The sequence below is a fragment of the Schistocerca cancellata genome, chromosome 2, assembly GCF_023864275.1.
Source record: "Schistocerca cancellata isolate TAMUIC-IGC-003103 chromosome 2, iqSchCanc2.1, whole genome shotgun sequence".
Classification (NCBI taxonomy): domain Eukaryota; kingdom Metazoa; phylum Arthropoda; class Insecta; order Orthoptera; family Acrididae; genus Schistocerca; species Schistocerca cancellata.
Genome location: NC_064627.1, coordinates 1,054,680,712 through 1,054,703,167, shown reverse-complemented (window position 1 = coordinate 1,054,703,167; position 22,456 = coordinate 1,054,680,712). Strand labels below are relative to the sequence as shown.

The window sequence follows — 22,456 nt, the reverse complement described above, 5'->3', positions numbered from 1 at the left end:
CCACTGTGCGAAGGGGATAATTTAACGGCGAGGATTTTGTCTTTTCATTCATTTTACCTTTCAATTTCGATGTAAAAACAAGCACGGGAGATGGAAGGCTAGTAAGATTAGGCGTTTAATTCATTGTGGCTTCGACAACTTCAGGTACTGATTCGTCGACATTAGGTTCATGGATGTAGTGAAAAGCGATGGTGGTGTCTTTTTCTCTACAAACCGGAATAGGGTTATAACATTTTATGTGGGAAATCTATGCAAATAATTTTTATTTTCATTTATAAGATTCACTTGTTCGTCCACCTAGTCTTATTAATTGCAGTTTTACGTGTCTAACCCCAGAATTTCGTTGAATGGGTTGTTATGAGTGCTTGTAGGTATGAGATATCGATACTGGACAGTCTGCCTGAGTTCTTGACGGTATCATGTGGTTGCTCGCGTACCGTGATTTTACTAAAATGTCGAAAACGTCCCGTGACTGATGACAAACTGTGACGTTCAACTTAACCCATAAAGACAAATGGCTCTAAGCACTATAGGACTTAACATCTGAGGTCATCAGTCCCCTAGACTTAGAACTACTTAAACCTAACTAACCTAAGGACATCACACACATCCACGCCCGAGGCAGGATTCGAACCTGCGACCGTAGTGGTCGCGCGGTTCCAGACTGTAGCGCCTAGAACCGCTCGGCCACTCCGTCCGGCTCCCATAAACACAGTTTCGCGAGAACTGTGGTCATTGATCGTATGCTTCCAGTCGAATTCTGTAACTGAATGTGCTGTGAACTGTGTTACGGAAGTAGACGAATAGTTTCGTGAGTGCTACGGAGTGGGAATATACGCACAATCAGGCTCCATAATTAACTACATGGCCTAATTTATGGTCACGCTGAGCCTGCCTTGAAAGCAGAAGCCTGTAATATTGAAGTATGGACGACAATAACAATGGGACAATAGTTGTAACATTACCTGAAACGGGCGGATGTGTAAAGAATTTCGACTCGCTATCTTCAAATTCAAGATGGCCGAATCGGCAGCCATTGCGGCTACGGAAGACTGGAATCCAACCACGAGGTAAAACGCAGCCAAACTGGTGTGACATATTGTTATGGAAAGCAAGCTCTGATATACGCAAATTGTGTAGTAACTGTTCTCTGTTTAAACATAGACAACGTTTCTTTTGTAATAAAACGATAATGGTGTTTGTGAGCATTGCTGATTTCGTAATTAATAACATTACTTTTATCTCTATCAACTAGCAGTGGGTACTGAAACTTAAGTAGTTCAGCATTGAGTCTTAAAATTAATTCTTTTCATGGTTCAAAACTGACAAGTAATAACTCTGCGAATATGTGAGCGTAATTCCACCAGTAGAACAGATCGTTAAACGCTTGTCATTAAAGTCAATTTGTATGAAACATTATTTAAAAATAATTTAGTGTCGCAATCAGGGACCAAACTGATACTAATTAGCTGATGTCGTTTATTGTCACTACTGTTGCGGGCTCACCAACAAAGCCCTTCACAAACTTAATGTTTTCACTCTTGCGTTTTATAGAATTTTTCTAATAATTTTTGTAATAGTAGCCACACCCACTAAATCTTACTCAGTGCAAATTACAAAATCGTCAGGTTGAAATTTTTAACATAGTAAATATTTCTGTAGTTGCTCCCCACCATTATACGTCGTGCACCCTAGCGTAACAAAATCTATGACACTTATCATTGTCTGACTGTGAGAGCTGAGCAAGCACAGTATTCAAACATGACATTGGTGGACCTCTGTCTTGCTGTAATATTTATATTTCACGCAACTTGTTATGTTTACAGAGTCAGCGTTCTCTCGTAACTTAACGCACTTATGAGTACACAAAATCATTGTGTTATATATTTGTGGGTTACTAAATATATCGAGTAAAAATGTCCTAACTTTTTGTTCCTTTTTTGCATGGTTGACGAACAGTTATGGCTCTTTAAGTAAGAATATAGGGCCGCTATACGAGTCACACAACAAATTATCAGATGAAATTTTCTTGTTTCCTTGTGTCATTCCATCCATTCGAGCTGATGTGCTGATGTGACATTGACGGGAAACTTACCCAAGAGAGGCACTGAATATCCCTGCGACGAAGAACCCGGCCACGCCCTTGAGATGGGCCATGTGCTGCATCACGTAGTACGGCAACAACTGGTCGCTGGCGGAGATGGCCTGCGGCGGAAGAGGGGTCCATCAGTGATAAACGTAAAAAAAATATAATTAAAAAATAGATGTATTAAAGTCCGTCAGCACGGCATACTAGAGCTACGGATACTGGGGACAAAGAGATTGGCAATCCATGTTTCACTCTGGTGTGAAATGTTTGCACGGAGCCACTGGCAGCGGTGCATGCATCATCGCTGACAGAGCTCACATATCAGGGAAAATATGATGCGTCAGGCAACCGCATCGTCAGCATGGTGGGCATTGCACCGTATAGGACTGCTGTGGGCTCAGAAATCCATGTACGATTATCCCAACATCAGATGGTGTCAACAGAATGTCGGATATTTGACCTTGCCCAAAATGGTCTGCAACAAGACAGCTGAGATCAACACAAAGGCATGGTCTAACTAGGTATTTATGCAGTGGAAGAATATCTAGACATATCTTCACAACTAAAGGTTTCAGAGCTAATGGAACGACATGGTCGAAGTTTCCATGATCCAGTGTAAGCTGGGGTCCTGTGTTATTTTCATGGGCATTAACGGTCATCCTCCCAGTACCACGAGCACTACTGAGGCAGAACAGAGACGATTTCCCTGGGCCATGCGTGGAAGGCGAGTTGAAAGGTACCATCATCTCTGAGACTTTGGGGTATACAAATAGCGCTGGGGAGGAATGGACCAATATACATACAATACTTCTTAATAACTTCAGGATGAGTGTCCCAGATATATACATATCGTGCACTTCTGTCTGTGGGTGGGTTGCTTCTAAATTTCTTAGCACGCATGAAATGCTAATTGTGAGTCTTCAGGTTTTCGCGGCGCAAAGACTGCTCCATTAAGTTTCGGGAATGCAGCCGCATGAATTCTGCTTCTTCTTCTAATATTTCGGCTGTATATCTTTCAGCCATCTTCAGAGAGAGCCGTATGACTGACGCTCCAGCGCTCGCTCCATCCTTTTAAACTCGCGGACCGCGCCACTGCGCATGCGGCCACAGATAAACAAGGCGCCAGTGATGTTGATCGGCGGCAAAGACGTACAATATGCATGAGTTACGTCTGTGGCTGCGCATTCGATTCATGCTGGGAAGTCGATGTATTACCGGGAGCTGAACTGTAGCGACGTCTTTGTAAGTTCAATATTGAAAGTGCCGGATTCCATGATTTATCTAATGTGAAACCGCTGTCTCTATTAATTAAATTCTTCGTCAAGCGGATTTCAATGGCCTCTTTTACTACGGAGTCCCAGAAAGATGACACAGGAGACAGAATTTCGACATTTTCATATACCATAGAGTGACCAGAATCAATACAATGCTCTGCCACAGCCGATTTACTGGGTTGTAAGAGCCGAGTGTACCTGCGATGTTCCGTACACCTCTCTTGGACTGTACGATTCGTTTGTCCGATATATGAGAGGCCACATTCACATGGTATCTTGTAAACTCTAGGCTTGCGGAGTAGTAAGTCATCTTTAACGGAACCCAGGAGTGCAGCCGTCTTCGCCGGTGGACGAAAAATCACTTTTACTTTATGTTTAGTGAGGATCCGTCCTATTTTGGATGAAAGGCTTCCCACATACGGCAGGAAAGCCATGGATTTAAATGTTTCCTCGTCATCTTCTGCATTCCTTATGGACACCTTAGATTTTATTTGTAGTGCCTTACGTATCTGTTGTGGAGAATACCCGTTGTCCTCAAAAACTCTCTTCAGATGTAAAAGTTCGTCTTTTAAACTACTTTCATCAGATATGACGTGTGCTCGGTGTACCAAAGTTCTTAGAACACTACTCGTCTGCGAAGGATGGTGACAGCTATTTGCATGTAAATATAAGTCCGTATAGGTCGGTTTCCGATATACTGCATGACCCAAAGTGCCATCTTCTTTGCGCCGAACCAAGACATCCAAAAATGGAAGACATCCCTCCTTTTCCACTTCGATTGTAAACTGAATTTGTCCATGGATGGAATTCAGATGGTTTAAGAAGTCCTGCAATTTGTCCTCGCCATGGGGCCACACTACGAAGGTGTCATCAACGTACCTCCAAAAAACTGTAGGCTTCAAACTAGCAGACTCCAGGGCCTTCTCCTCGAAGTCCTCCATAAATAAATTGGCCACCAAGGGTGACAAAGGACTACCCATGGCAACACCGTCAGTCTGTTCAAAAAAGTCGTTATTAAATAAAAAGTATGTGGAGGTCAACACATGGTGAAACAAAGCTAAAATCTCCTTATCAAAACTTTTTCCAATGAGATCTAAAGATTCAGAGAGAGGTACCTTAGTAAATAGCGACACTACATCAAAGCTGACTAATAGATCAGAGGTGTTCAGTTTCAAAGATTTTAATTTGCCAATGAAATCTGCAGAGTTCCTTGTATGATGATCACATTTTCCCACAAGCGGCCTCAATAGTGACGCCAGGTGCTTGGCACAATCATAGTTGGGAGAACCAATATTGCTCACGATCGGACGTAGAGGAACGTCTTTCTTATGGATCTTTGGGAGTCCATAAAGCCTTGGAGGCACTGCACCACTTGGTTTCAGTCTTCGTATGACTTCCGGTGGCAATGGGGAGGCATTCAAAAGCGACGCCGTCTTCCTTACCACCTTGTTGGTGGGGTCCTTACTGATCTTCCGGTACATACTATCATTCAGTAAGCTGTATATCTTATCATGATAGTCGTCACGTGACATTAAAACAGTGGCATTACCTTTATCAGCAGGGAGAACCATCGTTTCGGTATCTTGGCGGAGCATACGTAGTGCAGTCCTCTCTGCCACAGATATATTGCTTCTTTGTGGGCGAGCCTTCATAACAGCTCGACAAGTTTCGCGTCTTATTTCATCTGCAGATTAGATAAATCATGGAATCCGGCACTTTCAATATTGAACTTACAAAGACGTCGCTACAGTTCAGCTCCCGGTAATACATCGACCTCCCAGCATGGATCGAATGCGCAGCCACAGACGTAACTCATGCATGTTGTACGTCTTTGCCGCCGATCAACATCACTGGCGCCTTGTTTATCTGTGGCCGCATGCGCAGTGGCGCGGTCCGCGAGTTTAAAAGGATGGAGCGAGCGCTGGAGCGTCAGTCATACGGCTCTCTCTGAAGATGGCTGAAAGATATACAGCCGAAATATTAGAAGAAGAAGCAGAATTCATGCGGCTGCATTCCCGAAACTTAATGGAGCAGATAAAAATTGTCTCCAAGTGTGACTAGCTGAACTTTGTTGTCCAGCGTTATTCAGTGGTGGTAATTACTGTCATCATGCAGATACAGTCGGCGTCTTCTCGAGACCCTCACACGGTCTTTGGTGAAGCAATATTCTTGTAGAGGACAACACCAACATAGCATGCTGTTTCTGTTAACCCGTCTAGAGAGGCTCGCGTAGAATGGCACTGACCTTAGATAGCAGTCCCTTGTACACTCTCATGTGCTTATTAAGCTGGAAGCAGGAGAAAGCCTGTAGACTATATTCCGGGTTCAGAAGAGACTCACCTCAGTTTTGATGGGATCGCATCCATGGTAGTCAGCATAGATGACCATACCAGTATAGAAGTTGGCCGTGAAGATGATGGCCAAGGCGGCACAGCTCACCCACAAAGCCCTGACAAAACAAAGAGCCAAGAGTAACATTCACAACAATGGTTCTTTAAATCTCATGCGTCATAGTGTTAGGTAGTTGTTTATTTGTTTCTACCTCTTGGAATCGATGACACAGCATCATAGAAACAGTCATTACAGGTACAGAATTGAGTGATGCAACGTTGAACTATAAAAATACGTAAATAACCACAGCAACAATAATAATAGTAGTAGTAGTAAGAATAATACGGGGGGCGTTCAATAAGTAATTCAATACATTTTTTTCTGAAAACAGGTTGGTTTCATTCAGGATTCCAATACGTCGAATTATTCTCCATTCTTTGGGATACAAAACCATATACAGGGTGTTTCAAAAAGGATTTTACAACTTTAAAAATTCATATAAATATAGTGAAAGAAGATATAGAGCTGGATTTAGTGTTATTTTGTAGGGAAACACATCAAGTTTTTTTTACCTTAAACTAAGGATGTTGTATGTGGCTTCCGTTGGTTATCCTGCATACATCCCATTGAAAGTCGATTTCATCCCAAACTTGCTGTAGGAGTTCAGGCGTAACTTGCTCAGTGGCGGCGTAAATTCTTGCTCTAAGTTCAGGTAGAGAAGCCGACACAGGAGGTACAAACACGATATCCTTGATGAATCCGCATTAAAACAAAATCGAGTGGTGTCAGGTCCGGGGAACGTGGGGGCATGCAATTGGCGCATCACGGCCAATCCATTGACCTGGAAAGCGGTCCCTGAGAAAATCCCGGACGTCAGCTAAACAGTGGGTGATCATCATCGTGCATGAAGTAAACATTTCGTTCTTGGTCATCCTCATCGATCTGTGGTAACAAAAATTGTTGTAACATATCCTGATACACTATCCCGTTGATGGTTCTCTCACGGAAAAGAAAGGGGCCGTACACTTTATTTTTGCTCAATGCACAAAAAACGTTCAGTTTAGGACTACCACGAACATGTTGCAATGTTTGATATGGATTTTCGCTGCCCGAAATCCCACAATTACGTGTGCTGACCTTCCCACTTAAGTGAAAAGTCGACTCGTCAGAAAAGATGATTTTCTCCAAGAAATGTTCATCCTCATGTAATCGGTTTAACATACCCGTACGGAAGTTATTGCGAGCAATTTTATCAGTGTATTTTATTGCTTGTACGATCGTCAGTCTGTACGGTTTCAAATGCAAACGGTTTCACGAGACGGCCAAACAGTCGCGTGTGAGATTTGAAGTTCGCGAGATACACGCCGGGTCGATTTCGTAGGGCTGTCAGATGTGCTTGGACGACGTGATGATTGCCCATGTCTTACCGAGCACTCTGCTTCTGCAAAACATTTGTGCCACTCCTAAATTGTAGGCCTCCTAGGAGGAAAATTAACATACTCGGTATGGAAATTACGCTGAACTGTTGTCGCCGGTTTCGATTCTTCAAACCAAAACACACAGCTAGCACGCTCAGGTCCAGTGAAGGCAACCATCTTTAACACAACTGCCGCTAGCGCTCCTTACGGTGCGATTCGGCACTAACGAGCTACCCGAGAATAAACCTGATGTATTTCCCTATATATCGACACTACAATCACCTCTGTAGGTACTATGAATTAATTTATATGAATTTTCAAAGCTGTAAAGTCGTTTTTGAAAGCCCCTGTATTTCAACATAATCTACATTCAATGCGACAGTCTTACACCAACTTACTGGAAGGGCCTACATGCCCGCATGGTACCACTCTACTGGTCCACTTCGGCGCTAGTGTCTTGCTGCATCAGTAACCTCTCAATTGTCCACATAATGCGTCCCGTGGCATGCATCCTTCACTGGACCGAACAGACGGAAGTCGGAAGGTGCGAGATCCGCCGTGTAGGGTGGATGAGGAAGATCAGTCCAATGAAGTTTTGTGAGAAGCGCAGACTTGTGTGAGGCCTTATGTTGTCATGGAGAACAAGAACTTCCGTTGCATTTTTGTGGCAGCGAACGCGCTGAAGTCCAGCACTGTAGGAGTCACAGCTGACTGCGGCCGTCCGGCACATGTTTGCACCCTCTCATTGCTATGATGACAGACGCTTCGCTCAACAGCTAACCGTGCTTTTGTTCACTGCCAGGTCTCCATAGACATATAGACATTCTGCAAGCGCCTATGAAAATCTGCGATGCTCTGGTTTTTCACCAAAAGAAACTCATTGACAGATCTCTGCTTGGAACCCACCTCCGTTACAGACATTTTGAAGGCTAAGTATAGAGGCGTCAGCTAGCGGAACTTCACGAAACTACATGGCCTGTAGCCGGAATATTCTACGATGTCTCCTACCAAATTGCGCATTTTTTTTCAACCTAAACTAGTCGAGAAAAAAGTGATGCATGACTTTCTGAATGCTCCTCGTAATAATAATACTTATAAAAATTAATGTGTGTATGTGTGTGTGTTGTACATCTCCTCCTATACCACTTGACAGATCTCAACCAAACCTGGTACACATATCTGTTAGGGTCAGGCAACAATTTATGTCGGGGTAAGAACCATATACTTATCATAGTTCAGGAAATATGACGTCATAAACAATGAGTAAAAAAACTGTTGCATTTTGCATGACGTTTGCTTTTATTACTTCTATCTACTAACTCTACTCATCGTAGCCCCTGGACGTGTAACTACAAGTACCGTGTATAATCAAGTTCTGAGTCAAATAAACATTAGAGAGAATTTGTATTTTGCATGCAGTGTTTCGTGATGTATATACTGGACCTATACATTTGTACGTTATGCAGATTTCTTTTTACGACTGTTCCTTATTCGAAAGAGATTTTCACGAATACATGGAAATGAATTTTTTTCGATTTTATGCTAAAAAAACAGTTCTTTTTTGTTTTCGTTTCTAATAGGAAATTGGCAAAATGAATACCCGGCAATGCTGGGTTTGTGAGCTAGTAATAATAATAAATACAGAACGTAAGAATTGACTCCCTCTTTAGATATGGAGTGTTTCATGTGTTTTGCAAGCACAGCGCTGGTGTTGCGCATGAGTCAGTACCAGGGAGGCAGAAGCAGGCAGGTTCCCGCTGTGGCCAATTCTTGGCACTGTGGCAAGTGGCGCACCTGTTTTAACCTAACTCTGCGTGTTAGGAGCGGCTTTGGAAAGAAGCGCGAGAAAATCGCCGGGCTGTGTAGTACTTCAGGCTAGAGTGTCAGCAGCTCTTATTCACAAAGCTATCCACAAACTCAAACTGAAACCTTTCAAAGTAACGCATCCCTCAGTAAGCACTGCAGTAAGCACCTGTATGGACGTCAGATGTCACGTGATGCAATGAAAGACCTGTCGCTGACCAGGCCATATTTCGTGTAAAACAAGTTAACTGACGCTGGGAACCTAAGCAAACCTACTAGAGTGGGAAACCGACTAGAGTGATTTTTGTTACCTATGTGAAAACTGTCTGCAACTCGTGGTCTTGCGGTAGCGTTCTCGCTTCCTACGCACTGGGTCCCGGATTCGATTCCTGGCGGGGTCAGGGATTTTTCGTGCCTCGAGATGACTGGGTTTTGTGTGTCGTCCGCATCATCATCATTCATCCTCACGGAGGAAGGTAATGGCAAACCACCTCCACTAGGACCTTGCCTACGCTCCTCGGAGTATGGGACATCATCATCATCTGCAAACTAACAAACTCAAACTCTACAGGAGTGGGTGGAGGGGCGGGGGGGGGGGGGGTGAGGAGTTGAGAAAGAGATTGGAAGATAAATTGCGCCAGGTACAACTTGCACCATTGATGTCTGCTGTAAGAACGTTCTGTTTCTGACCAATGGCAGAAAAACGATGAATAGTGACCTACCAGAAAGTGCACAAAATGGAAAACTGAATAATTAAGAGGCTTTACACACAAAAGAAGAGAGATCGTAATGAAATGACGTGCCTGACATGACTCATCCGTAATCTTCACAGTCATCTAACATGGCTACATGCGTCATCACCCACTAGCAGTTCTTTGTGTGTTGTCATGCTCTGTGGACATTCAAAACGTGGAGAGAGAGAGAGAGAGAGCGATGGCTGACCCGCGGCCTGACGGCTTTACGACATCCTGGCTGATTCCAGCGACGTGTCGGACAGTTTTCAGCAGGAGAGTGGTGTTCCCCGGGGGAGTGCTTAAAGCGTCACCCTCTTTGCCCCCGCCAGTAACGCCATAATATCTCTGGTAAGGCGTTCTGTCCAGTGCTTCTTATTTGTGGAAGATTTTTCAGTTTTCTATTCCTCCTCCACCACTGCAACAGCTCGTCAGTTGCAACTTACAGTGAAGAGGTTGGAGAAGTGGGCACCAAAGACGGATCTTAACTTCCCTGCAGTTAAGTCTGTGTGTGTTTTGATTTCAATCGTTCCTGTCTTATTTTTATCTCACTTGCATATGAACGACAGCGTTCTTCAAATGAAAGACTCGATGCGCGTTTTTGAGCCTGATTTTTGATTCCAAACTGTTGTGGTTCCCATACCTGAAGGACCTGAAAATGAGGATCGAGGAAGCACTGGACATAGAAAGTGCCATAGGTCTTGCGGAGTGCACCGGCCACGTATGCTCCAGTTGTATACAGCAACCGTGAGATCGCGGCTGGACTATGGGTGCACAGTATATGGATCAGCGAGACCTTCTTACTTGAAGATCATTGATGGTATCTACCGTCACGCGGGTGGTTACAGGACCAGCCCCATACCCAGTGTCTGTGCTGCGGCTGGGGAACCATCACTCACCATTCGACGGCAAACCCTCTCGGTACGTCATGTCCTCGCTGCTTCCAACTCAGCAACATACCGTACTGTTGTCCATCCAGCTATGGGATGCCTTTTCTCCAATCGTTCACGAGGAAAAAAAAAACCGTTTGGGATCCGCGTGCAGTGTGTGTGCTCGAGTCACTTGGTGGGGGACGAGTTCAACACCAACTGCCACCTCTCGCTTCCCACGCCCGGGTTCCCGGGTTCGATTCCCGGCGGGGTCAGGGATTTTTCTCTGCCTCGTGATGGCTGGGTGTTGTGTGCTGTCCTTAGGTTAGTTAGGTTTAAGTAGTTCTAAGTTCTAGGGGACTGATGACCGTATCAGTTAAGTCCCATAGTGCTCAGAGCCATTTTTTGAGCCAACTGCCACCCAAGTTGCTGCAGAGGCGCACGATATATTTAGACAGCGGACGCTGCACTCCTGCATCTGTGTCCAATACAAAATTTTATGATATTTTAAATGAAAACTACAGCTGTACAGCTGTATTCTCGATGATTCTACACAGGAGGGGACTCCGCTGGTTTCTCTGTTTTCGCTGACCAGTTCCTCGAGATCCGGTTCCATCAACAATTCAGCATTTTCGATAGCGAATTGTACGGGATCCTGAGTGCACTGCAGCAGATGAGGTGTGTGGCGGCTGCCAAGTTTCTCGTCTTTTCTGACTCCCTGAGTGCACTGAACTCTCTACGACATTTGTAGCCAGCAGGTAAAGTAGTCCTGGATATCCAGGACCCTTTCCCACCCACATAGGCCGGAGATGGAGGTGTCTTTCTGCTGGGTACCAGGGCACATGTGTCTTAAGGGAAACGAACTGGCGGATGTAGCAGCTAAGAAGGCGTATTGCGATAATCCCCCCTCCATGCTATGGCTTCACTGTAGAGGTGCAGCATCATCGGTAGACGGGAAGAAGAGTGGTTGGAAGTGACAGACAAGAAGTTGCGCCTAGTGAAGTCCACAACACAAGTGCCTCCTTCCAGCCACGCAGACTGAATGACCGTGTTCAAACTGTACATAGCCCTATGACGCAGGTTCAAATTGCTCTGAGCACTATGGAACTTAACATCTGAGCTCATCAGTCCCCTAGAACTTAGAACTACTTAAATCTAACTAACCTAAGGACATCACACACATCCATGCCAGAGGCAGGATTCGAACCTGCGACCGTAGCGGTCACGCGGTTCCAGACTGAGGCGCCTAGAACCGCTCTGCCACACCGGCCGACTTCCTATGACACAGGGTTTCTTGTTCCCGTGGGAAGGGAAACCACTGTATGGTACGTACGAATTACAGGGCGTCACGTCTTTTGTTTTCCGACAAGAGAGGATCAGCCTATTTTCCGAGAGACTTGCCCTCTGATTTAAATGAAAATTAAACATATGTGGCAGAATTTTAATGTTTTGTGAAATGTCCGATTTGTTCCCAAAAATCTGAGGGAGGAGTTTTTAATGTGTTATCACGGTGACTCACTCATTCATGATTTTCTATAAGTGATCAGCCAGTCAACATTTCCTGTGTTATTATTTCAGCTTTCCACTTGTGTTACATGTCTTTTCATTGCCAGTTTTAGAAACATCTGCCCATTTTTACGCTTTTTAAAATATGTGACAGTGTTTGATTGTACGGATAGCAGTGATCAGGTTGGGAGAGAGTAAGTGTAATACTGTCGGACTTACTCTTACTTGTTTTATGAAGCTTTGGACATTTTAAGCACATTCGCTCCTAACAATTTTCATACGGTCTGTGACAACCACGCTGTTGAGCGCCATAAAAGCAAACTCACTCACTGACACACACACACACACACACACACACACACACACACACACACACAGACACCTAGCAATGTGACGGGCAATGAAGGCTACCTGTTGATACTATAATGGCTTTTCACCGGCGGTGACACCACTCTCCTCTGCACGACATACACAAGTCGTGTACCACTTGACTATGTAGGAGCTCTTATCGAATAATTGATATACATTTGATAACCTACATAGGGCAAATTACTCTGAGATGTCCCGGGTAATTCTTAAGAGCAGTGTAAATAACCTTTGGAGACACTGTTAAGAAGGCGATATTCCTCACCCATTATTTCAGGATCTGTTAAAAGCAGAGACTTGAAAGTTGTGCATTGCGTGCATTTAAGCATCTTATTGTTATTGACTTACTTTTCTAAAGATTTACATAGCAGAAAATGAGATAAATTTTTAAACTATTTTTTACCCTGGTTGTGGTAACTTTTCGTTTCGTTCGAAGGAGCTAAATCAAATGTACACCGATAAACCCTGAGTAACAGAGTGTTGGTGCCCCTTTGCAGCAGAACACAGCGTAGATTCTATGTAGCGGTAGGTTTTCGGAGGTATGTGGCAGCAGATGTCTATCTCTGTGCCGGCCACAAAATTCCCGTTAATTCCGTGCAGGTGGTCTGTGGGCGCGGAGCTGGCGCCCAATAGGATTTCAGATGTCTTCCATTGGGTTGAAATCAGGCGGTCATGAGGTCAACTTGAGTTCACTGTCATCCTCCTGGAACCAGTGTAGCACAATTCTGGCCCTGTGACGCCACAAGTTACCCTGGATGACGATGCCATCGCCGTCGGAAAGACATCAAGCACGAAGAGATGTAGGTGGACCGAACTGACGTTGAAATAGTCCACAGATCTCATGGTCCTTTCGATTACTACCACAGGTCCCGTGGAATGCCAAGTGGATGTCCTCCATAACATACTACTGAAACTACCGGCTGTGCCCGTGGCGTGGTGCATGTTTGTGGTGCATGTTTCGAGACGCCGTTCGTCTACAGGATGGCATACCCGGACACGGCCATCCATCTCTGCGTTCCAAGCTCTGTGATGAGGCGCGGGCTTCCGAAACCTTGTCGTCTGTTCGTGGTTTCACCGCACATCAATTATTGCCGTAGGTGTTCACGACAGCAGCTCGCGAACAACCGGCAACGTTCGCTGTTTCCGCGTTGGTCGTTCGCAGGCGCCGGCCCGTAACAGCCGGCAGTATCGTCGCTAGAATGAGTCCCCACTCGTCTCTGCTCCGTTTATATTCATCGCCGAGGCCCACAAGAAAGACAGGCCGCGACGCGTACATCACGGAGGTAGGCCTCAGCTCGCTCGATCGCTCAGCTCAGCAGACAAACAACGTTCTGCACCTGTTAACTCACAGCTGGGCGTGTACATACAAGCGAATATTGCATCTTCTACTGGTATCTGCTACAGAAGAATGCTGAAGATTAGATGGGTTGATCACATAACTAATGAGGAGGTATTGAATAGAATTGGGGAGAAGAGGAGCTTGTGGCACGACTAGAAGAAGGGATCGGTTGGTAGGAAATGTTCAGAGACATCGAGGAATCACCAATTTAGTATTGGAGGGCGACGTGGAGGGTAAAAATCGTAGAGGGAGACCAAGAGATGAATACGCTAAACAGATTCACAAGGATGTAGGTTGCAGTAGGTACTGGGAGATGAAGAAGCTTGCACAGGATAGAGTAGCATGGAGAGCTGCATCAAACCAGTCTCAGGACTGAAGACCACAACAACAACAACAACAACAACTGGTATCTGATAATACGAAGTCTTACTGATTGTTGTAGCTGTGGTCTTCAGTCCAGAGGCTGCTTTGATGCAGCTCTCCATGCTACTCTATCCTGTGCAAGCTTCTTCATCTTCCTGTACCTACTGCAACCTACATCCTTCTGAATCTGTGTAGGGTATTCATCTCTTGGTCTCCCTATACGATTTTTATCCTCCGTGCTGCCCTCCAATACTAAACTGGTGATCCCTTGATGCCTCAGAATATGTCCTACCAACCGATTCCTTCTTCTAGTCTAGTTGTGCCACAAATTTCTCTTCCCCAATTCTGTTCAATACCTCCTCATTAGCTATGTGATCTACCCATCCAATCTTCAGCATTCTTCTGTAGCACCACATTTCGAAAGATTCTATTCTCTTTTGGTCTAAACTATTTATCGTCCACGTTTCGCCTCCATACATGGCTACACTCCATACAAATACTTTCAGAAAAGACTTCCTGGCACTTAAATCTATACTCGATGTTAACAAATTTCTCTTCTTCAGAAATGCTAACCTTGCCATTGCCAGTCTACATTTTATATCCTCTCTACTTCGACCATCAGCAGTTATTTTGCTCCCCAAATAGTAAAACTCATTTACTACTTTAAGCGTCTCATTTCCTAATTATTACTGATTAACAAAATTTAATTTAAGATCAATGCTCGACATTAATGGTATAACGGCTTGTTTATGGCATTTAGTCTCTCCTGTTTAACACTCTTCATTTCATACAAGAAGTGGTGCCTTAAGCAACTGATAATCACTTTGGCACGATTTTAATTTTATTGTACCCCAGCACAGTCGTGACAAATTATAAGTAGGTCCATGGTCTTCCTATCATTGTAGGACTAATAACAATAAGACTCCATAATAGTTTGTACGTACATACGTAGTAACTAGTTAACAGGTGCAGAAACGTAGTTTGTCTGTTGAGTTGAGCGAGCGAGCGAGATCAGGCCTACCTTCGTGACCGCGGCCTGTCTTTCTCGTAGGCTTCGATTCTTCGCTTACCACGTCACATGCTAGCAGCGCCATGAGCCGGCATTCGGTATCGCGGCGGGCAGTGGGCATAATGCTCTCGCTCATGAGAGTACTTGTTCAGATGCGTGTCTGAAAGAACAGACACTGTTGATCCATAGCTGTACGAAACATTTTTCGAAATTAATTCGCTGGCTCTGAATTCCTTGACTTGAGCTGTATTACGTATAGATCTACTACCCAATAGTGACGTATGGTTGAGGCGACAGCCCGCGATAAGCGGGAAATTCGGGTTGGAGTCCCGGCCCGCCACAAATTTTCATATGTCGATCTGTACCTAGTATAGTGTACTTACTGTTCTTCACCCACAGAGCCCCATTAATGCTCGTAACTTATGGTAAAATAGTGGCCACCCCCGGTATCTGAGTGGTCAGCCGGCACGGTAGCTCAGCGTGTTCGGTCAGAGGGTTTAGCTACCCTCTGTAATAATAAAAAAAAACTGAGTGAAGGGATCAACGAACAACCTGAACGAGTGTCATCGGACGTCCGCCACGAACAAATTCAACGAACAATATAGGACAAAATGAGATAAAAAACAGTCATCGGCGCGTCAGAATGTCAATCCTAAGGGCCGGGGTTCGATTCCCGGCTGGGTCGGAGATTTTCTCCGCTCACGGACTGGGTGTTTTGTTGTCCTAATCATCATCATTTCATCCCCATCGACGCACAAGTCGCCGAAGTGGCGTCAAATCGTAAGACTTGCACCCGGCGAACGGTCTACCCGACGGGAGGCCCTAGTCACACGACATTTACATTTATTTTTATGGTAAAATAGTCATATGTCTAGAAACCGATTCAGTTAACAAATAAAAGCAATTTTCCGGAAGTAGCAATTGAAAAACACAAACAAAAATCATAGTTACAAGCACCAGAAACAGCTAAAATGCACCACCATTATTATCTATTAATTAGTGTTCTACGCTGACCAAATAGTCTTCTTCTGTCCGTGGATGTTGCCCACTAGGTCATATTTTATAGTTCTGTAGCTTTGCTCTTGTTAATGATTGCTGATTCCCAATCGTCAAGAAGTATCGCTGTATTCCAGACAGCCTTTGGTCGTAGTTGTTCCATCGCCCTTTTTCCCATCAATTTGTCTCGTTAAAGGCGATGGTAGAATTATGTACTTCATTCTTGAGTGTCTGATATCAAACAAATACGCTCTTGGAAGTCGTGACTAAGTAACGTTCTTGAAAGAATCAACGACTTTGTGAATTTTTACTGCCAGGTATTTTTAACGGATCAGGGTTTGCTCTATAAATGGGCTTCATTAGCTCCAAGCCAGCAACTGTAGGTTACAAGTTGTGAAGAGGATGCTTGTCAGTAGACGTTTTGTGCAAGCGTGTCATCTATAAAACTCGAGTCCCACGGGCCATTTGGTGTGTCACCCCGTGGGACCTGAATCCAGGTTGCATCCAGTCTGGTTTGACTGTTCTTAATATCTTCGTCACAGTGGTCTTACAATGAAAATGCAGTTCATTTACATTATTGAGCAAGAAAAAAGTAATATGCATTGTACAAAGTTTTGAGGAAATGGCGGCATTCAGAGCCAATACTCGCATCAACAGAAGACAAACAACCACTTAAATGGGCGCCAACATGTGCACATAAATGACTTGCGAAAGTACTGCCTTTTATATTACGTGGCACCAGAGACAAAACGTTTTAAGTGAGCAAAGGTGATTTTACATCAAGAAATGTCATTGTGCATCATAATAATAAACGATTGATTAAACGTAGTTCTAGCTCAGCAAAAGTAGTAAACCGCATGCAAAATTAAAGAGCAGATTCCATATTATAATTTGTAAGCAGAAACAAGAAATCGAATTTTTCACCCATAAAGCAATTTTCAATCCCCTTTATTTCCTTGTTTTATTGGAACTACAAATGATTGAAACATTTACTTGTAGTAATGTATGTGGTTCCCTATTGAGCACTGCACCACAAGACACTTGCTACGCTAGTTGGTGACCGCAATGAAGAAGTCGATTAAATGCAGAAGCTTGTACTCACGTCCTGGCCTGCTTGATGGTGGCCACAGACATGTACTTCTGGACAGAGGCCTGGTTGGAGCAGAACATGGTGGCCCAGTAGAAGCTGCCGCCCACAACCACGGACCAGAAGCTGTGGCGCACCGTCGGGTCCGGGTTCAGGCTGCCGGCAGAGTGATGCCGTGTTTCAGTACTGGCGGTAGGCACACTGGAGGTAGAAGTGGACGTGAAGCGCCCGATGGAGGAGGAAATGACGGACGTAGAGGAGAACGTGGTGCAGGTGGAAGCCAAGGGGAAGGAGGAAGATGTTAAACAAAGAGGAGAAGACACAATTCGAATTTCGGTGGGCTACAGTGTTGGCTAAGAGCGGCTAAGGAGACTGGCCGCACGCTATCAGGACTCACTTGAAGAACTCGAGGCGCTCGGTGAGGGAGCTGCGCTGCCAGACGACGGAGAGGCCGCCCACGCGGTCGTTGCCCAGCGCCAGCACCACGAAGATGGAGCCCATCAGCACGGCCGCCTGGAACGTGTCCGTGATGATGACGGCGCGCATCCCGCCCTGCAACATAGAGCGCTACGTCACCACACGGTAGCCCAGGCTCTGGAGGAGCTGCTTGTAAATCTGAAATCTCGATAAGTGGATTTTGTCCGGTGCATTAGTAACCCTAGCGAGTTTTGCCTCCTGACTGCGAGACTGTTATTCTAGTGTCGTGCAGTAATTGCTAACCATCTCCGCTTTCTACATCTACATCCATACTCCGCAAGCCACCTGACGGTGTGTGGCGGAGGGTACTTGGAGTACCTCTATCGGTTCTCCCTTCTGTTCAACTCTCGTATTGTTCGTGGAAAGAAAGATTGTCGGTATGCCTCAGTGTGGGCTCTAATCTCTCTGATTTTATCCTCATGGTCTCTTCGCGAGATATACGTAGGAGGGAGCAATATACTGCTTGACTCTTCGGTGAAGGTATGTTCTCGAAACTTTGACAAAAGCCCGTATCGAGCTACTGAGCGTCTCTCCTGCAGAGTCTTCCACTGGAGTTTATCTATCATCTCCGTAACGCTTTCGCGATTACTAAATGATACTGTAACGAAGCGCGCTGCTCTCCGTTGGATCTTCTCTATCTCTTCTATCAACCCTATCTGGTACGGATCCCACACTGGTGAGCAATATTCAAGCAGTGGGCGAACAAGCGTACTGTAACCTACTTGCTTTGTTTTCGGATTGCATTTCCTTAGGATTCTTCCAATGAATCTCAGTCTGGCATCTGCTTTACCGACGATCAACTTTATATGATCACTCCTAATGCCTACTCCCAGATAATTTATGGAATTAACTGCTTCCAGTTGCTGATCTGCTATATTGTAGCTAAATGATAAGGGATCTTTCTTTCTATGTATTCGCAGCACATTACACTTGTCCACATTGAGATTTAATTGCCATTCCCTGCACCATGCGTCAATTCGTTGTGATCCTCCTGCATTTCAGTACAATTTACCATTCCTACAACCTCTCGATGTTCTACAGCATCATCCGCAAAAAGCCTCAGTGAACTTCCGACGTTATCCACAAGGTCATTTATGTATATTGTGAATAGCAATGGTCCTACGACACTCCCCTGCGGCACACCTGAAATCACTCTTACTTTGGAAGACTTCTCTCCATTGAGAATGACATGCTGCGTTCTGTTATCTAGGACCTCTTCAATCCAATCACACAATTGGTCTTATAGTCCATATGCTCTTACTATGTTCATCAAACGACTGTGGGGAACTGTATCGAACGCCTTGCGGAAGCCAAGAAACACGGCATCTATCTGGGAACCCGTGTCTATGGCCCTCTGAGTCTCGTGGACAAATAGCGCGAGCTGGGTTTCACACGATCGTCTTTTTCGGAACCCATGCTGATTCCTACAGAGTAGATTTCAAGCCTCCAGAAAAGCCATTATACTCGAACATAATACGTGTTCCAAAATTCTACAACTGATCGACGTTAGAGATACAGATCTATAGTTCTGCACATCTGTTCGACGTGCCTTCTTGAAAACGGGAATGACCTGTTCCCTTTTCCAATCCTTTGGAACGCTACGCTCTTCTAGAGACCTACGGTACACCGCTGCAAGAAGAGGGGCAATTTCCTTCGCGCACTCTGTGTAAAGTCGAACTGGTATGCCATCAGGTCCAGCGGTCTTTCCTCTTTTGAGCTATTTTAATTGTTTTTCCATCCCTCTGTCATCTATTTCGATATCTACCATCTTGTCATCTGTGCGACAATCTAGAGAAGGAACTACAGTGCATTCTTCCTCTGTGAAACAGCTTTGGATAAAGACATTTAGTATTTCGGTCTTTAGTCTGTCATCCTCTGTTTCAGTACTATTTTGGTCACAGAGTGTCTGGACATTTTGTTTTGATCCACCTACCGCTTTGACATAAGACCAAAATTTCTTAGGATTTTCTGCCAATTCAGTACATAGAACTTACTTTCGAATTCATTGGAAGTCTTTGGCTATGTTTATGTTTGCTGTGAAGTTCCAAGATCTAACCAAACTCTCCCCTGATTGGCCCGCTACCTTTTGAAGGCTCTGCTAAAGGAGCTGAGGTCGTTAACAGACGCATGTATGGTGGCACTCTACTCTGATGCAGCGGGTTTTAGTACTGGAGGTGTAAGAACTTTTCACCTACAGTTTCCGCCGGAAAGAGGACAGATGGTCGCGTACAGTTCCTTATAATGAGAGTCTGTGCCAAAATCTGGGAAGAAATTCCAAACCTCTGCATAATGTCTCATGGCGTGAGGGCATGTGCCACTGTTGATGGTGATCCGTCCGTTGGATGAGGGCTGTAAGCCCGGAGCCTTCCTTGGTGTCACTCTAGAGGAGTGGGTTATGTACTGCTCTCCCTTCTCTCATCATCATCCAACAACATGTCACCATACTGTACATACTTTCATCGCTGTCATCTTCACTCAACAGATGCGCTTAAAACACAACTCTCACACAACACGAGGAGTGGGGCCATTCTGTGTCGTGGCAGGGACGCTAACCAATTAGGTGGCTGGTCCTGTCTCTTGGTGCCTCTCAACGAACGTTGCCAGACGAATCCCTCTTTCTACCCCGAGGAGAAGGCTATGTCGTGGTTCCATCCTGTCCCTTGTCAAGTGCGCACCATTGCAGCAACTCCAACACAACTCTACATTATCTACAAACCCATCACACTTGTCTCGTATCATGAGTTACGCCAAAGATATTTCCACTACTGGTATGAAAATATGGTGGCAGTTAGCTCGTGTGCCAATTCGAAGTCTTTTACACTGAAGCGCCAAAAAAACTGGTACAGGCATGCGTATTCAAAAACAGGCAGAATATGGCAATGCGGTCGGCATCGCCTATATAAGACAACAAGTGTCTGGCGCAATTGTTAGATCGGTTACTGGTGCTACAATGGCAGGTTATCAAGATTTAAGTGAGTTTGAATGTGGTGTTACAGTCGGCGCACGAGCGATGGGACACATATCTCCGAGGTAGCGATGAAGTACGGATTTTCCCGTACGACTGTTTCACGAGTGTACTGTGAATATCAGGAATCCGGTAAAACATCAAATTTCCGACATCGCTACGAGCGGAAAACGATCCTGCAAGAACGGGACCAACGACGACTGAATAGAATCGGTGCAACCCTTCCGCAAATTGCCGCAGATTTCAATGCTCGGCTATCAACAAGTGCCAGCGTGCGAACCATTAAACGAAACATAATCGATATGGGCTTTCGGGGCCCAAGACGCATTCGCGCACCCTTGATTACTGCAAGTCACAAAGCTTTACGCCTTGCCTGGGCCCGTCGGCACCGACATTGGACTGTTGATCACTGGGAACATGTTGGCTGGTCGGACGAGTCTGGTTTCCATCATGAACCCATGGATCCTGCATGGCAGCAGGGGACTGTTCAAGCTGGTGGGCTCTGTAATGGTGTGGGGCGCGTGTAGTTGGCGTGATATGTGACCCCTGATACGTATAGATACGACTCTGACAGGTGACACGTACGTAAGCAACCTGTATGATCACCTTCATCCATTCATATCAATTGTGAATTTAGATGGACTTCGGCGATTCCAACAGGACAATGCGACACCCCCCGCGCCCAGAATTGCTACAGAGTGGCTCCAGGAACACTCTTCTGAGTTTAAACACTCCCGATGGCCACCAATCTCATCAGACATGAACATTATTGAGCATACGTGGGATGCCTTGCAAGGTGCCGTTCAGAAGAGATCTCCACCCCTTCGTACTCTTACAGATTTATGTACAGCCCTTCAGGATTCATGGTGCCAATTCCATCCAACACTACTTCAGACATTAGTAGAGCCCATGCCACGTCTTGCTGTGGCACTTTCGCGAGCTCGCGGCGGCCCTACACGATATTCGGCAGGTGTACCAGTTTCTTTGGCTCTTCAGTGTATGATCCCTGCCAATTTGGCAGTCAACAGTGCATCACGAAATACCGATGTTGGACATAATAACACGAACGAAGTCTTTCAACTCTGAAGAACAGCGGAGGTTCTCCATCTGGTTGGACGGCCAATCGCGAGTTTCAGTAGTCCTACGAAAAACTTGTTACGAGTTTTTGTTGTTATGACGACGGATTTATCCAAAACAAGTTACATTATCGAGTAATTCATTACTGAAAAGAAATACAATACATGCTGTAAATTGAACAACATTACAAACGTGCTTCTTTTCTGACATGAATAATTAATCTGTACATGCATGTTGAGGTCTGTTTTCATTTCGTAGGATTTTATACGTATCCGGATCTCTATTGTTTATTAACTTCCTCGCGGTTAATTCTCTATGTAACATACATTTACCATCAGTTTAGAAAAATATTGTCAATATACGTAGCGTACCGCGTCAATTTTATAGCTGTTAATATCACAGAAAAAGCACAATTATAATTGCTTTTTTAAAAAATAACTGTAACAAAATAGAAAAAGGGATACATATTCAAAATTTCATAGTATATGTAACGATAAGAACTGGAATTTAAAACTGTACTTATTAGTCCAATGAAGTTGTCCGTTTTTGGAGTTACTAAATTTAACAATAACTATGTCAGAACGTAAGTTTAGTTTACATACTTTCATTTAGTAACGTTACAGACAGCAAATTCTGTGATAGTTCTGTCTTTAAACAAGTATATCAATTGGACGAAAAATGTGAGAATTATACTTGATCTGAAGCTAACTAGTCATATAGCAAGAGCTACAATTTACTTGTTTATGAAGTTTGTCG

General features: G+C 44.7%; 1 protein-coding gene across 1 annotated transcript in view; it reads right to left on the bottom strand.

Annotated features, from left to right (window-relative positions):
- The window catches only part of LOC126163042 (sodium-coupled monocarboxylate transporter 1-like), a 141,696-nt gene that overhangs the window by 40,516 nt on the left and 78,724 nt on the right, over positions 1–22,456 (bottom strand). The window contains exons 7-10 of the mRNA XM_049919925.1: positions 17,579–17,733; positions 17,197–17,337; positions 5,704–5,812; positions 2,096–2,205 (exon numbers count right to left, since the gene is read on the bottom strand). Coding sequence (XP_049775882.1) covers positions 2,096–2,205; positions 5,704–5,812; positions 17,197–17,337; positions 17,579–17,733 — 515 coding nt within the window. The remainder of the gene's footprint in view (positions 1–2,095; positions 2,206–5,703; positions 5,813–17,196; positions 17,338–17,578; positions 17,734–22,456) is intronic.